Below are 17,121 nucleotides of genomic sequence, written 5' to 3'. Positions count from 1 at the left end.
TATTATATTCATGGTGATGATTACCAGAGAATTATACAGTAGGTGACAACTACAAAGAGGTTTTTGTGCGTTAGTGATCTTATATTCATGACATAAAATGTAGTGGAATTCAAGGAAAATACACATGTAAGGATAACTAGTGTGACAGGTAATGGTCTTTATTGAGTCTGATTGATCGTGAAGTGCATTATTGAGAAGGTAGGTTCTGAGCAGAAGAGAATTAAGTTCAAACCAAAAAAAGTACTTGGACTAAGTAAAGTTTGACAACACTAAAGATCTGAAATTAGACAAACGTTTTCAAAAGGCAAAACAAAATCATCAGCAGTTTGGTCAACACCTGAAAACAATTTTTTAAAGATGTTTTTGTGCTTTTGACAGTAATTCTGGAGTTGTTCCCTTATTACACACAATGTTTGGGAGCCAAATGACAGTTGATCTAGACTTAAATAGCCAAACATCATGATGTGCCATGGTGTGCAAGGCATGACTCACTTACATGGAAACACAAAGAATTATTGCAAGAAAATAGAAATTTTATTGAGAAGACAGGAAAACAAATGAAAAAAGAAAAATTGTGAGAAAGAAAATCACTCATAAATCCTAACATCCTGAAGATGAATGCACTATTGCGAGTATATGAAACATTCAAGTAATGAATTGGGACATATGAATTGGGAAATATGTGATCTTTCTTAGACAAAAGCAAAAATAGCATTACTCCAGAAAAATGATTATTTTTCAACGTTCATTTTAAACAACATTCACACCGAAGGCAGACATTTAGTGTTCTTTGTTTTTTTCTTTGCTACTTAACGTTCATACAATCACATGTCTGTGTTAATAGTATTTGTTATAGATATTGGTGATTTTTTACGAGTATGAGCACTGTATCAGACCCTGACCCGATACCAGTATCAGCATATTTGCATCCCTAGAATTCTGAAAAGGTAGAAATGCAGTGTTGAGAAAATGGCTTGATATGAAGGCAGTATGTTCATGGTTACCAGAGTCAGGCTAAGCATTTGGAGTGAAAGACAAAGAGTGACTGACAGGATGAAGATATTTACTGTGATGAAGTGGTCAAATCAAGAGCTAAAAAGAACTCACAAAATACATAAATCAATGTGCTGATGTTAGGTTTGTCAAGAATAAGTCATATTTCAATAATTGTTTCAACTTAAGGAAGTTACAAGGGCTAGATGGAGGGGATAGATTTGAGGGAAACTGGATTGTGTTGGCTGGGATTGGCTCCGGCAGACCCCCGTGACCCTGTAGTTAGGATATAGCGGGTTGGATAAAGGATGGATGGATGGATAAGTGAGAATAAAGGTTTTCTGATTGTACTGTTGCTCTTTTGCTGAAACTAATTCAACCAGTTGGTGACAGATGTTGACATTAGAATGGAAATTAACTCTATAGAATATAGTATATAACTTATTTTTTTGAGGAGGGCTACCAGAGCTTGTGGCAGAGTTTGGGAAATACTTGAGTATAATCAAAGGATTAGAACCAGCCTTGTTGATTGAAGGGGGACTGTTTCCTAAAGTGAAGTTTTTCTATAGAATACATCTTGGAAGGCAATGGTGGTATTTACAAGCCTTTGGATGGGGGCAGTACAGTTAGAATTTTGTACCTATACATGAGAGGGCTAACTCAATTCAAATTTGAGATGGAAAGAGAAAATTTTTGGTTGTTTGAAAATATACAACTAACAGATGTGAGCGTATATAACACTTTTTTAAAAGAACATTGATTTGATGCTTGAAAAGATACCACCGACTGACCACAAGGTTGCTCAAGTAGCAAAGTAATGTTTGCCAACAATCGGTGATTGACTTTGTAGTTATGTCGCTAGGTCAGACGCTGTGTATTCTTGATAATTGGGTAAAGAAATATGCTAAACTGCCAAGTAATCACTACTTTGTGGTGATTTGGCTCAGATGAGTAAGGACTCAAATGGTTGTACTTTGAACTGATTTTCTTTTAAATCAGACAAGAAGTTACTAAAACACTGGAATTTAACCTTAGTGATTATTTCCAATATATTCCAAACCTGAAATTGGAACTCCTGTATTTCAATATCAGTTTATTTTTATACAGCACTCTTGACTGAGTACAGGTACAGTGGTACAGCTGTGGTGCAGTAAAATAAATAGTTAAATTGCATATTATTCACATACTGTGCGAAAATCATTTTCTTAGACTTCAGTGGTTTATTCTGATGCAGGCAGTAATAATTCTTGTCAGGGTACTTTTTATGGATTTTTTGTCCTGGTAAACTAGTGATAAACAAAGGCTTAGTTCCTCAGAATCTGTTCCAAAGCATGCAGACCTAAACTTAAATGCAACAACTGCTTTACTTGACACAGTACACGATCCAAGATTGACCAAGGCCAGGCCCTTATTGAAATCTCAAGATGGCAACAACATTTACTCTGTTAACAGTGCTCAAGCTAGTAATGTGGCTTAAAAGAACAATTGCAATCAGAGTTGCCAAATACCCCAAATTGCAACAGTCAGGAAAAGCAGAGCCAGAGACCAGTTTAACAAGATGCTTCAGGGCCAATTGGGTGAAAAAATACAAATGGCTAATGATGGACCAACTGAATGGTAAAGCTCTGTGTAAAGCATGTAAAACTGTGATGACCAGACTATTAACATTTTTGGCTGAGTGAGAGAGAAAAAGAGAGGGAGGAGACAGTGACACCAACAGATTTACAAATTGGAAGAAGGGGCCTAAAAATCTAAATAACATGAAAAATCGGTGTCACGAGGAGACAACATTCAAATACGTGAGTCTAATGTAAAGAGTGAATGTAATACAAAATATGTCAACTTATCACTAGTCACTTAACTAAATCTGCCTGCCTGTCTGCCTGCCCAATTTCATTGCTTTGTAAGAAAGAAAAGCTTATCACATGATGTTCAAAATAAAATCAAAATATCCACTTTTTGAAATTCTACCTGAGATTCTCCCAGTGATGGGAGAGGCAAGATATCTGTGGCTATAAATTGCTCAGGGCTCCATCCATTTCACATCCTTGCATGGAGAGGTTGACCAGGGATTCTGAGTCAGTAAAATGGCAGTTTATCCAGTTGAGATAAAGAAGTTAAAATGTGTTGGAATCGCTTTACTTATATTAAAGTATTACTATGGTCCTCTCCTACTGAGTATTTAATTGCAAGCAAGTAAGTGTTGTTAGACTATTGGATGGTAGACTATTGAATGTTGCCAAACTTAATTATAATTTATGTTATGTTATAGACTATGACTTTCCTAAAGTTTGACAAGTAAGCCTTTGTTTTACATATGCAAGTAGCATGTACATTTTGTTGCTCTTTCTTGTTAATTAATAAAGTTAAAAGCTAAATTCTTACTGTTACTGAAAATTTTAACATTAGGTTGTGTAACCAAGTCCATTACCTAAAATCTAATTGAAATGTGAAATGTCATAACTTATCACTCTTAAATAATAACAGAAGAATACATACAGATTGACAGAGCTTATTTCAATGGTTTCTTTATAGATTTTGGAGTTAGTGCATTCTTAGCAACAGGAGGAGATGTTACAAGAAACAAAGTAAGAAAAACTTTTGTGGGGACTCCATGCTGGATGGCACCTGAAGTGATGGAACAGGTGAAGTAATTATGATCCTTTTATTCTGAAAAAATACTTTTGAGGTTATTTTCAACATGTTCTAAACCAGGGGTGCCCAAGGCGTCGATCGCAAAGGTAGTGCAGGTAGATCGCGTTGCATTCAAAAAAAATTTTTTTAAACATTAGTCTGTCATATATCCTCCCTATGGCATTTGCCACTTGATTGACATACAGGGCGGCCAGTCTGAGATCTCTTTTCTTCTAACACACTGGTCATCCTGCATGCACGATCAAACACGCGAGCTACTGCAAAACTCTGGCTGTATTCTAGTTAGCCTTCCAATTTATATCGACTAAAGAAGGTATTTAAAAAAAAATTGTTTGGGGAGGGTACTTGCTGGATGTGGAATTGGAAGAGGATTTTTTCTCATAATGTCACAATCGAAGTGCATTTGTCTGATCTGTCAATCTATCATTGCTATTCCAAAGATGGAAAATGTGGAAAGGCACTTTCGAACTGTTCATAAAAACGACAAAACTGACATCCTTCCAAAAAGTGATCTGAGAAAGAGAAAGGAGAGGGAACTAAAATCGCAGTTAATCGGACTGCCGTCATTTTTCACTTGGCTGAATTCAAAAGCTGCTTGACTGCATTATTCGGATCTACTTCTTTATTATGCGAGTCAGCCTTTTTCCACATGACGTTTATTAAATCCAAATACTGTAGTGACCATAAATATATGGAATTGTTATTGTGCCATAAAGGTTATTCAGTTATGCAAGGTATGACAACATACATTTTATGTATAAAGTATACTCAGTATATATATTTTTTAATGTAGGTAGATAATTTCGACCTGGTCATTTTAAAAGTAGATCACAAGCTGAAAAAGTGTGGGCACCCCTGTTCTAAACATTCTTAATATTTTTGTTCACAGGTACGTGGCTATGACTTCAAAGCGGATATATGGAGTTTTGGAATTACAGCAATTGAATTAGCCACGGGGGCAGCTCCCTATCATCGATATCCACCTATGAAGGTAAAGGTGTATTTTCACTGCTTTTGTTCTTCTAGTTTAGTGCTTCTTTGACATGTTGCAGAACAATAAATGGACAATAAGTAATGTACACATTTTATCTGATTACTCTTCATTTAATGGTCAAACTGCATGGTATGAACATGAACACACATGAAGTTTGTCTCTTAGCCCCCTTTAAAATTGTTTGAAAAATCCATAATATACATTAAAAATTGTTTTTCTCATAAAATGATATTTTATAATCTGATTACGCTTTTTGCTTTGCAGGTTTTAATGTTAACCCTGCAAAATGATCCTCCTACTTTAGACACAGGTGTGGAGGATAAAGAAATGGTAAAAAAATATGGAAAATCATTTAGAAAACTTATAACACTGTGCCTTCAGAAGGACCCAACTAAGAGGTTTGCAGATTTATACACATTTGCCTGTTCTTTTTAAAAGAATTAGTTGATTAAGTGCACGTATGATGAAAATTCAAATAACCATTATTTATTGAATGTAAACTTCAGTGACATTCAATTTTGCATATTAGTTATATATTATGAATATGAAAATACTTTTTATCAAGTATTTAGCAGTATAACATAATTGTAAACAACAATTTTAAATTAGTTTCAAGCACTAATATCCATCATCGTCAATATTCTCATTTAGAAGTCAATTATTTTTATTTACTTTGACAAATACTTTACTCATCTCAGACAGGAAAATTGTAAAATTTTTATTTTCTATACAGGAAAGGGTAAGTAAAGGGTCATTTTTTTTTTTTTTTTTGAGGTACATTTGTTTCATCCTGACACAATGTGGTTTATGGATATGTAGATGACACATAATTCCTCTTTTACTCTTGTAAATAGGTTTATCTTTATGAACATGTGAGCAGTCACCTGATGTTTACAGGAAACAAATCTGTGTTATTGCCAGGTGTTTCCTTATACTTACTTTTGGGATTGGTTTTATTCTAAAACAAGTGTTGGAGATCTGAATTTTCTGTACAAAATTGATGCTTTTGTAGTAGTATTGTGAATCTAATGTAGACTCTAAATAAAGAATGTTACTCATGGTTTAAATTTTATTGTTCATCATTAACATATTTCTATAATATTCAGTGTTTTGTCTGTTTTATTCAGGCCTACAGCAGCAGAGCTGTTAAAATGTAAATTCTTCCAAAAAGCAAAGGTACTGTAGGTGTTCCAATATTTTAAAAATACCTATTAGACTTAATTTAGCTTTTTCATATTATTGTTAAATTTTTTAATATATATGTTTTTGTTGTATGATATCCACTGTTTTACAAGAACAGTATTGATATTTTTATCATCCTAACTAAACTTTAACTAAAGTCAAAAGCATTGTGCTTTTTTACATTCTGTTTAATTTTAAATGTATCAATAAATCTGACCTCATTTGGTAATATATTTTTGATTTTTATCAAACTAAAACATAATTTTGGGCAAACCCACATAAGTTGTACAAGGAAAAACCATTTGGAGAAGACCAAGGGGCAAACTCAGTGTACTGTAGGGTTTATATTCCCCGGAAAACTGGAGAATGCTGGAGATTGGAGGTCCAGTCATCTCTGGCATATTGCTGCATGATATACTTACTAGGAAAAGTGGAAAGATGATGATGATAATAAAACCTAATTTGATGAGAGTTATCCATCCATCCATCATTCATTTTATTAGTGTTTTGAACCTGCTTATTCAGTACAGGAGTCATAAGGAGCCAGTGGCTTTTCCGGAAGCCTGGGTGGTAAGGCAGGATCAAGCATTGCTTCAGGGATGCCAGTCTATTCTTGAGCACCCACATTCTTAGTGGGCTAATTTAAAGTCTTCAGTTAACCTCACCATGTGCATTTGGGCAGGGGAGCAAACCATTTCCATATCCTTCAAGTATGGTATGACCTCTTCCCTACAATAACTGCTATAGAAACCATTTAAGTTAACTGATATTTTTGCAGTATGCTCTGTTTAGTCATAAGAGAAGGTTTATGGGTGTGGTGAGAGAGAACATGCAGGTGCTGGGTGTCACAGAACAAGATGTAGAGGACAGGAAGATATGGAAAAAGATGATCTGCTGTGGCAACCTCTAATGGGAGCAGCTGAAAGAAAAAAAAGAAGTCATAGGATCAGGGCTAGTGGATTGCAACATGTTTGCAAAAGAAGTAGATTATTTAAATATAAGTGTATGTGCATTCAAGCACAAACGTTCACGTTCTCAAAGAAATTTATAAGTGAAGATAACTTACAGCTTGCCATACCAGAGCATATGCTAGATAATGAAGAGAATAAAATGAACACACACACACAAACTTAGGTCTATGTGCACGGAGGCAGTAAGCCAGTCTGTGCAACGTGTTACCTCGAAAGCTTGCATATTGTAATCTTTTTTAGTTAGCCAATTAAAGGTGTCATTTTACGTGACTTGTCACTACAGCCAATGCTAAATAATGATTACATGTTCAGAGATATATTCCCAGAACCTCCCCTCCTGGCATACAGACAACCACCAAACCTGCATCAACAAATTGTCCAAAGCTTCCTGAATGAACCAATAGATAACGGCACATCTCCCTGCCTACAGAAAAGATGTAAAACATGCTCACATTTATAATACAGATCATGTAGTTGCACCACATTTCTGACAAGAATATTGCATAAAGGGATAATTTTCCTGCAGATCATCTAATGTGGTCTACCTAATTCTTTGTATGAAATGTCCCAACACTGTAGTCTATGTGGGAGAAACTGGACAGGTTCCACATTAAGCATGGCAATAGAGATGGTCCTGTAGGAGCTCCTTTCAGCAGCCACTGTGAGAAGGACTTCAAAGTCAGTGTTTATGGGCAACTTCAAAACACAGCAAGAGAGAAAGGAATGGGAAGTTAATCTGATGCTAAAATGTAACACATTACAACATGGTTTAAAATAGAGATGAGAGTTTTATGACCAAATATGAGGATTGTTTACATCTCTAGGACTGACCCAGACAACCTGACTATAGATCCACGTTGTATGGAAAACTCATCAAAATCTTCAAAAGACTTTGTTGGACAGTTATCTTATTAAAAGATCTTGACTATACATTGTTCTCCTCTCTTGCTAAACGAATCTTAACCTGGAGAGGTCTATTAAATTTTTACATTTAAGTGTACCCACTTAAAGGTTTTTCAGTGCTGTACTGTATCTGCCTGGTGTCTATATAAACACAGGGAATTCCAGTTTCTGTATTGCATCTTGCCTGAAGAAGAGGCCTGAGCTGCCTCAAAAGCTTGCATATTGTAATCATTTTATTTAGCCAATAAAAGGTGTCATTTTGTTTGATTTCTCATTACATCCATAATGGCTAATACAGTACAACACTCTACTACTACAGAACATTCACATGTAAATTCTTAAGAGCACAATAAGACTCATAGCCATTAAAATACAAGAGTAAAGTGAGTATATAGCATTAGTATGAAAAATAAATGTGAGGTTATATTATTATTATGGATAAATGCTGCTGCAGATGTTTTTGATTTGTGCATTTTTACATAGTATGTGAGAAGAAGTGAAGTCAAAACATTAATTTATGTCTGCTATACATTCCTCTTTTACAGTATATGTTTACTTCATTTTCATTATGTCAGTCTATCATTTTAACCTTTTCAGTTTGGCAGCTATTAGGGTGTGAAATGATGGGATTTCTTTATTAAAGGAAAATAAATGAGTTGCATTTGTGCTACTGCAGCAGACACACTTACAGCACATGCATTCTATGGAAACACAAAATATAGCACATCTCCCTTATTTTGCACACCAAAGGAGAGAATTCACAACAGACATGACCCCTATTTAGAGCAGTTGTGTTCAGAGGCAGCATACATTACAACATTGTTGGACTGAAGCAACAGAAGCATCTGGAAATCAGAAAAAGGCAGCGTGCAACATCCCTACTATACACAGTCAACCTCAGGCAGAGTTGTTTTAAAATGGAAATGCAACTGTTGTTCAAAGCTTACAATTTACAATATATCCATCAGCATCCATTGTAAAATCCTGTTGATCACGATTTAGTTATTTTTCAAACTAGTCTCACGCGAAGTATTGGAAGTGTACTTTATATGAACCAGGTCAGTATTTTTTGTAATACTTTGCTAGTTTTGTTTTTTTAGCTTCTTTTCCTGTTTAACTTTTTTTCTTTTAAAATTTAAAATGTATATAATTTGCTTATCTTCAGATGAAAATGACAAATTATTTTTTTTTTTTTTTATAGAATAGAGAGTATTTGATAGAAAAACTTCTGCATAAAGCACCTAATATTGCTCAAAGGGCAAAAAAGGTAATCTTTTATTCTTACACTCATATAATATAGGAATTTTGGCACGTACATTTCCCTTGCATGAAATTTGATTCTAAAAAGTGAAATACTAATAGAAATTGCATTAGATATACAGTGCTGTATAAATTTAATAATGATTTCTATTTGGATCTTCAGAAAATATAAGGAATGTTAGATTTATTATTTTCATATAATTTTAAACAACACATTGCTTTGTATTAGTTATATCTTTAGGATGTCACTGGAAGTATATTCCAGTATATTCATTTCTCTTACCACCAGTATCTACTGCATGCACAAAATCAAACAATAAACTTGATAGGTCTAATATAGCAAGGAGCTGATAACAGCTGCTGCTAGATTAATTTGTACATGCAGGAACATTTACTTCATTATTTTCTTTCACTGTTCTTTGCTGTTGTTTGAACTACAAAGTATAAAATAAGATAACATACACAAACTTGCTTAATCCAATTCAGGGTTGTAGGCTAGGGCTGCTAGAGTCTGCCTTGGCAGTACTGAACACAAGGCAGGAAACAGCCTGTCACTGGATGCCTGTCCATTATAGTGCCACGAAGCAAATTTGTTATTGATGTGATATGTTTTAGTTCAACCCTTGTTGAGTTTCTTCTTTGGTGTTTGTTCTTCACTGGATTTAGTTTATAAAATAAATTGTTTGTTTACTTAAAACTTCTTCATTGAAGAAAGTCTAGAATTCTTGGTTTTTCCCTAGTCTTTCCACAAATATACTAAAAGTGACTTTATATTTTTAAGATATAATTTGTTCTTACCAGTATTGTAGGTTGTCTCTTGAGGCTTTCATTTTTATTTCACTGTCCTCACATGTTAGTAGATCTCGAGAGTAAATATGTGTTCTGTAATGCATGTCATGTTGCTAGGAATTGCTGCTTTTGGCAACTTTTGAAGGACTTAATAAAAAAAAAAAAAAAATCTTTATCAGAACGTTTAAGGTTTGATGAAGATTTGTAGGCATAGAACTGAAGTGATGTTTCTCATAGGAAGTTAAGCTTAGGACTAATTGTCATACTATATAGAAAACCTCAAAAGTGTGTGCTTCAGTGTGCAGGGTCCTGACACATGATAGTACATGGCAATAAGTGATGTGCTTGAAGAAAAGTTTATTTTGATTATAGTAGCTTTGTTTTTGCAAATAGAGTTTTGACCTAGACAAAATCCTGCAGTATTTACATTTGTTACATATTAGTTTGTTAACTACACAGAGCATTTTTATGTTCTTTACTTACTTGTTCAACTTCCCGAGCTTTGTTTTGCATGGTGTCAGGTAGTGAAAGTAGTTCATGCTGCTTAGCTGGCAGTCTTGGCTCTGGTTATTAGTTGTGGGAAACTTTAATTTATAATCAACAAGTCAATGAGTTAAACGTTTTACCCTCCATTGTAGCAGTGAAAAGATAGAAGAAGCTTGAACCGCTACTAAAGAGATTCCAAGATAAAAAAGAAAAGGGTTTATTTTGTGAAAATTGAGAGACTTTCCACATAACATTCATTTGAAAAGTTTTTATTGTGACTTCATACTGCCCTGTACAATAAGAGCTTTATGCCCCCTCATGATATCAGTCGATCATTTTATACAGTAAGTAGAATCTTTCACAGCACAGTTTTACAAGCCGTTTTTTTTTTCTTCAGTATAATTCTTACCCAGACTTTTGTAGAGAACACTTTTTTACCACTAACACAAAAATCCCACCTTCTAAATGTATATTTAACATAATTAATTGTCTACCTGTTGTAGCCAGGCATAGATTCTGCAGACAGACCACCAACCAACCTTTTATTTATGCCATCACTGTAGCGAGAAATACACCAAAGAACTTGAAAGTACCGATACATTATAGAATATTTTTTTTTACCAATACATTATAGAATCACATATATATATATATATTTTACAGTCAGAACATACTCAGCCTACTCAGCATACTCAGTAATGTATCAGAGGGTCAGAGGCAGAGTTTGGACTGGAAGTCACATGATTTCGTGACATACACTGTTGACCCTAGATTTTGTTGATAAAGAGGATGATATAATGCTTTACTGAAAAAAAAAATAGAAGATGGCAAGTGATATTTCATTTAATTGTAGCAACTAAACTAAATTTTATAGAAGACATTTTAAATAAAGTATTCTTATTTAAATGAGTAGGAGCTTATCTTTTTTGAATGGTGTATTACAAAGATCATCAAATAGGTCTAACTTGGGGCCAAATTCTTGCAGAACCAAACTGTTTGTACACACACGTACACGCTTTCCCAGTTAAATTTGTATCTATACAGGATATGGAATTGTCAAGCGTATGTTGAAAGTATGGAAGTATATGTCATAAGATATTGAATCATCACGTGTAATAACCATTGACATCATTCGGACAGGCCAAGCTCAGTCATTTAAAATTATGTGTTTTTCCTATGTAAATCTGTAGTGGTTCTATCAAATCACATAACTTTTACTGATCAAAATTCACATTGCAAGTTAAATGTGAAAGTGAAATAACTAGCAGAAGTGTTTGTCAGAACATCTTAAGAGGAAAACTGATATGATGAATCCTCATTAATGATAAATGTCTTTGTAGTGTTATTATTGCAAAGTCCTTAGTTTACCCGTCTGATCTGCAATGAAGTAGTTTCATTTTGTATTTTCTCTTGTGCCCTTTTAACATTAATTCAGCGTCTGCCCCTTTCAGCTCTGTTGTGCCTGACTTTATGTATGCTCAATGTTTATAGATTCTACATAATTTTAATATAACTGGAAAAAATGTTTTGAAGGTTTGCTTTGGAACACAGAAAACTTGTGTGCTAGATTTGGCCAACAAACTGCAAAGGGATGATCCCAGGTGTATTACAATCTTTTTGTCACTAAATGAATCAATTACGTTATTTTTTCAATATATAATGAAACAAGTTAGAAAATGTACATATGCCGTAACATTCAGGTGCGTGCAGCGACAATGTTAACTGATAGCATTTCATAAATTTTAGTTACTTCATTTAAGTCATTGACCACATTTTTATTTACTACTAATAATTTTTTGTTAACAAGTCATATTCAAAAATGACAGCGATGATTGAATGCAGTTACATTTGTTAGTAGACTACATTTAATATGTGCTTTTTAAAAGTGCTTTACTTTGTCATTTAGTTAACTATGTAGCCTTAATAGGCTTATGGTGGCACAATAGCTTTCATATACAGTAGATTCTAATTTAAGTGATGTAAAATTACTGTAGAATTGATTGATGTTTGGTAGTAGTAGAAGGTCTGTGACTTAGTTATTGCTCAGGTTTCTTAAACATAACATTTTTGAAAGTATACCCAATAGAGTAGTACCCAATAGTTACCAAAGAAGAATTAACTATTAATACAAAATGACCAATACTAGCATAAAATCACTATTAATATTACCCCATTAAAGTAGAAAAGCTAAAGAAATAAGTTCCTCATCTGTCTATTAATATTAATTAACATGCAGTAATTTGTTAAAATTATAAAATTGCTAAGAATTTAGAATGGATTTATTGTATAACAGGTATACTAAAGTTAACAGTTATTTTAAAGGTTTTAATTCCAGGCTGAAGATGCACAAAAGCAATACAAGCTCTAAAGGCTCAGATAAACCATAATGCACATTCAGTCTGTTGTACATTGTACCGCTAAGTAAATCTTTAAGCCCTTGAAAACTGTAATCCTGCCCAGCCCTTGATGTTTGAGGCACAGTCAGCCTCTTCCTGCACTGCAGAAACTGTATACTACAGATTGGTCCTAATTACATGTCCAGCAGCTCCAATCTTCATCCTGCAGATCAACTTCACCTCCCTTTCTAAACCCATGCTATATTTTTATTTAATTTAATTGAGTTGTTCCTTTTCCGGTGTACTTAATCAGTTCAAACATTGGTTAGATTCTGGTTGATAAAGTCAGTTCCTTACAACAATAATCCCACAGATAATACTAATTCAGTCAATTTAGTCCTATATATTCTTACATAATTGCTTTCATTTTTTAACTTCCAGAGAACATTCTTTTTTTTTTTTATTTTTTTTATTTTTATACTTATTATTAACTTACCTAAAGGAATGGGGAAAGGGTGCTGCTGTGTGATAAGTCTGCATGAACGTGCCCTTACTCTAGCATTATATTGGTACTCCAAACATCTGGCAGGCAAGTAAAAGATGGAAATATTAAAAATATACACTTTGGTGTAGCCACTGTCAAGGTAAGATTGAAACAGTAAAGTAATCTGTAACTGAAGTCACACTGAATGTTTCTCTGTTTTAAGATGGACCAGTTTGCCAATAGTTTTCAGTGGCAGATTTTGAAATTTCGAAACTTTGTACAGAGCAATCTGTTCCTGTTATGCCTATTAAAACTGAACCATCTCACCAAATTTCTTTGAAGAGTAAGAGTACTAAATTTAAACAAAATCAGTCCACAGGTGGCCAAGTTGTTTCATATAGAAAGACATGGCCATCGCCATGAATTTGCTAATGCACCTAAATAAGACTTCTGAGCAGTTTCAGGTTCAAACTGTGCTCTTTTAAGAAATTCATTGTTTGTTCAGCTCTGTCAGAGATAACTTTCCAGTAGCCGAAGGATATGGGTAACCTGGAAGGTGGTTCTCCTGGCCTTTGTTAGAGTATTTGTGCAGTCCTTTCAAAAGTTATTATTTAGGAGTGTAGCACCACATCCATGAATCCTAGCTAAGGTAGTTTTAAGTATAGCCCATTTAGTGTTAACGATTTAGCAGCTGGAGGATGTAGGCAACACAGCACAGTATTGCAGACCTCTGTGAGAATAAAGTGCCACTGAGCATATAGTGCAGTACATTTCATGGCTTGTGCAATGTGGCAACATCTGTGAAGAGAGTGACTGATAAGTGAATATTAATTAGGCAAATATTGTAGAGTGAGCATGCAAATGTAGGCTAATAACTTAGTATTTCAAGTATTAACTTGTCAACCAAAATAAAAAGAAAATTAAAGGTTAAAATGCCTTTTTGTAAACAGTTTTTCGTGATAAAACAGTTCTCTATGGCAATTAAAACACTTTATTTCATATTTTAATATTTTGTCTATAATAATCAATTAACATTTCAAAGTTGCAAAATTATATTGCTGATTCTTACTTCAGTTAGTTTCATAATTTAGTTGGACTTGCTGTTGGTCACCATTGTCATCAGACACTTGAGTACAAAGAGCTCGCATTTCTTTTAATCACTTCAATCAACATACTGTCCATGCAAGTAAAAAATAAATCTTAAAACAATTGAATGAATTTACTTACTGCAAGAATTGGTATCTTGTTGCAGAGGCTGGATAATCTTTACTAACAGTTCTAGTTGGCTGTATGGCTGGTGCTGTACTAAGTGCAGAACCGGAGACTATTTATGTTCTGTTTGTTATTACAGTATTTAGACCTATAGCCACTGAACAAATGTCTATTTGATAAAATTGCCAAACATTTAAAGTAACACTACAGTAACAGCTAATCATAATTTCCACCTTAAAATAATATCCATGGTCAACAGAATCATTCCAGTTTTGCCAGGTAAATCTAATGCCAGCAGTCTTACTGAAAGTTCATTTTTTTCTGCATGTTATTTTATATCTACAGACTGCATTTTAAGCGATCATAGAAGAGCATAAAAAAAAGTCTACAATCAAATGACTTGTGTCATAAAAACTGCCAACAATGGTTGGTCATGGGTTTGGTTCAGGATGCAGTTAAAACTGAGGTGTTACTCTGCATTGCAATTACCTTCCATTCTTAAGTTTGCTATTTATCAGACAATAGGCAAGTTTCCCTGAAGGTTGTTACAATGACAGGCTATTAAAAGGTACTTTATAAATTTACTCCTTGACATTTTTAGAAAAAAACAAACTGTAGAGTCAAATGCTATCTGTTACAATACTAGCCTACTAATATAGAGAGAAACCAAACAGGAATATATACAGTATAATTTTTATTTTGAATTCACAGAGAATATTTAATCAAAAAGTGGCATTTGATTTTTAAGTCAAAATTACAGTATCTTTTGAAAGACTAGGATTAAAAGGAGAGTTTTGAACATATATCTTTATGTATTTATAAGCAGTTGCAGTTGCGGGTGATCTCTTTCTCACACTTAACCCTGGATTGCTTTCAAAACTATGAAAAGGTCTGTCCAATTTATAAATGATATTAACTTTCACTTTCTCTGCAGTTTCTACATGATAAACTATTTTTGTTGATGAACTATTTTTTAGTAAATAACCCAAACACAAATGCCACAATAAAGAAAACAATGCAGTTTACTCAATGATAGTGGAAAATGTGTAACTATTTAACTTACAGTGCCATGAAGTTGTAAGAGCAACTGAAATGATGATGAGATTAATCAATTTAAAATTAATGATCTGCCCCATTTGTTAATGCCAAAATAAAATAAATTATTGCTTCAATGTTACATTGCACAAAGCACATCTTTGAATTAATATAACATGTATTTTTTTAAGAGGAACACATAATTGCCAAAACCCTGTCTTGGGACAGGAAAAACAGCATACTTCATCATTGATATGAATGCAAAAAGGGTAATTGTGTGTCTTTTGCTTGGTTTTTGAGGGCAGACTAATGTTCATGAGTATAGCCCCTAAATTGTGACGAACATAGTAAAGCACATATGTTATATATTGGAATGGTTAACATTAATTGATTACAGGTAACTTCAGTCAAGTAAATGTACTACTGTATTTCTCAGGTTGTACATAGGCTAAGCGAACCCAAAGTTATTGCTTATATAAAATACTTTGGAAACAGCACAACAAATTTCTAAAAATAACAGATTAATTTAAACCTGACAAAACTGATAACGCACCGGAAGAATTAAAGTTTGGACAAATGAAAAAATGGAGAGACAGTTTTGTACAATTAAAGCAGCAGAAGTCTGTGCCATTTGAAATATGATTATAATTTGACTCATCTATTAAATATTACTCCTTAGTAGATTTTTTTAACCTGGTAATGATGCAAATATTAATCTTAACAATATGAAATGTTAAAAACCTAACAGTAATTCTCTGACAAACCAGATTTTAAAAGTGTTAGAAAAACAGCTTTAAAGAGCTTGTTTACATTAAAATATTATCTTGAAATTCAGTAATTTAAAACTGTCACATTTTGAGCTATTGTGTTTAGTATTGATTTTAAGTGGTATTTTCAGTTACTGGAGAGAAAACATCTGAGAATAAATTTAGAATGAACACATAATTAGTTGAATCAGGTAGTCCATAATGGTATCATTCTTTATAAATCCTATGCTGAAGTACTCTCGATATTATCACATAGATGCAGAGGAATCCCCATGTATAACACACATTAAAATTCAAGCCCTGTATTGTATTTTGATATTTATGAATGACAATACTAGTTTAAATAAATGATAGTTGGGTAACTACTTGCTGGATATGCCAGTATTTTATAGCTTTTGGTATTTTTAGTATTTATACAGTATATTTATATATTCTAAGGCAGAACAGTATTGTTCACTTTAATAATGGAGGTACCTTTAATAAAAAGGTGCTGAATGAGACTTCTGTTTTTGCCATGATATCATATAGGTATAGTATCTAAAAATTTAATTTGTATTGAGATTGAATATAAAACTTCTGGTATTGTGACATCCATACTACTGACTAAGATAAAAGGAGTAAAATAAGCTATTTTGCTTAGGTGTCACACTGGTTATTTATGTGGAAACTGAAATCACCTATCATAATTAGTTGTTGTTACAGAAAACAAATCAGAGCATCCATCAGTAAAAATGCATTATATGTTGGTGGACTATAAATTGTCAGTGTGAGAGAAAGTGCGATACTACTTCAATAACTATGGCAAGATACTTGGAAGGTGTGAAAATACCAAAACTGGTGGTATTTTTACAGTTTAAGTGGCTCAAGCAAATACTCGGTAAACCACTGTCTCTCTTTCCTTGATGAACAAAATTATAATTTGGAGGAGTTGCTTCAATTTACACTGCATCACCATTGCTATTAAGCATTGTTTCATTTGAAGTTAGAAAGGTTATTTTCCTATCACTAATAAGATCATTTATGTAAAATATATTAGTAGTTTATTCTCAGTTTA

At 33.5% G+C, this 17,121-nt stretch overlaps 1 protein-coding gene across 2 annotated transcripts in view; it reads left to right on the top strand.

Moving 5' to 3' along the window:
- The window catches only part of stk39 (serine threonine kinase 39), a 161,048-nt gene that overhangs the window by 56,319 nt on the left and 87,608 nt on the right, over positions 1 to 17,121 (top strand). For both annotated transcript variants that reach the window (XM_039757539.1, XM_039757540.1), the window contains exons 6-10: positions 3,529 to 3,638; positions 4,538 to 4,639; positions 4,907 to 5,040; positions 5,770 to 5,818; positions 8,900 to 8,965. In XM_039757539.1, the coding sequence (XP_039613473.1) occupies positions 3,529 to 3,638; positions 4,538 to 4,639; positions 4,907 to 5,040; positions 5,770 to 5,818; positions 8,900 to 8,965 (461 nt within the window). The remainder of the gene's footprint in view (positions 1 to 3,528; positions 3,639 to 4,537; positions 4,640 to 4,906; positions 5,041 to 5,769; positions 5,819 to 8,899; positions 8,966 to 17,121) is intronic.

The sequence above is a fragment of the Polypterus senegalus genome, chromosome 6, assembly GCF_016835505.1.
Source record: "Polypterus senegalus isolate Bchr_013 chromosome 6, ASM1683550v1, whole genome shotgun sequence".
Lineage (NCBI taxonomy): Eukaryota > Metazoa > Chordata > Cladistia > Polypteriformes > Polypteridae > Polypterus > Polypterus senegalus.
This window is presented reverse-complemented; position numbering and strand designations above follow the sequence as displayed.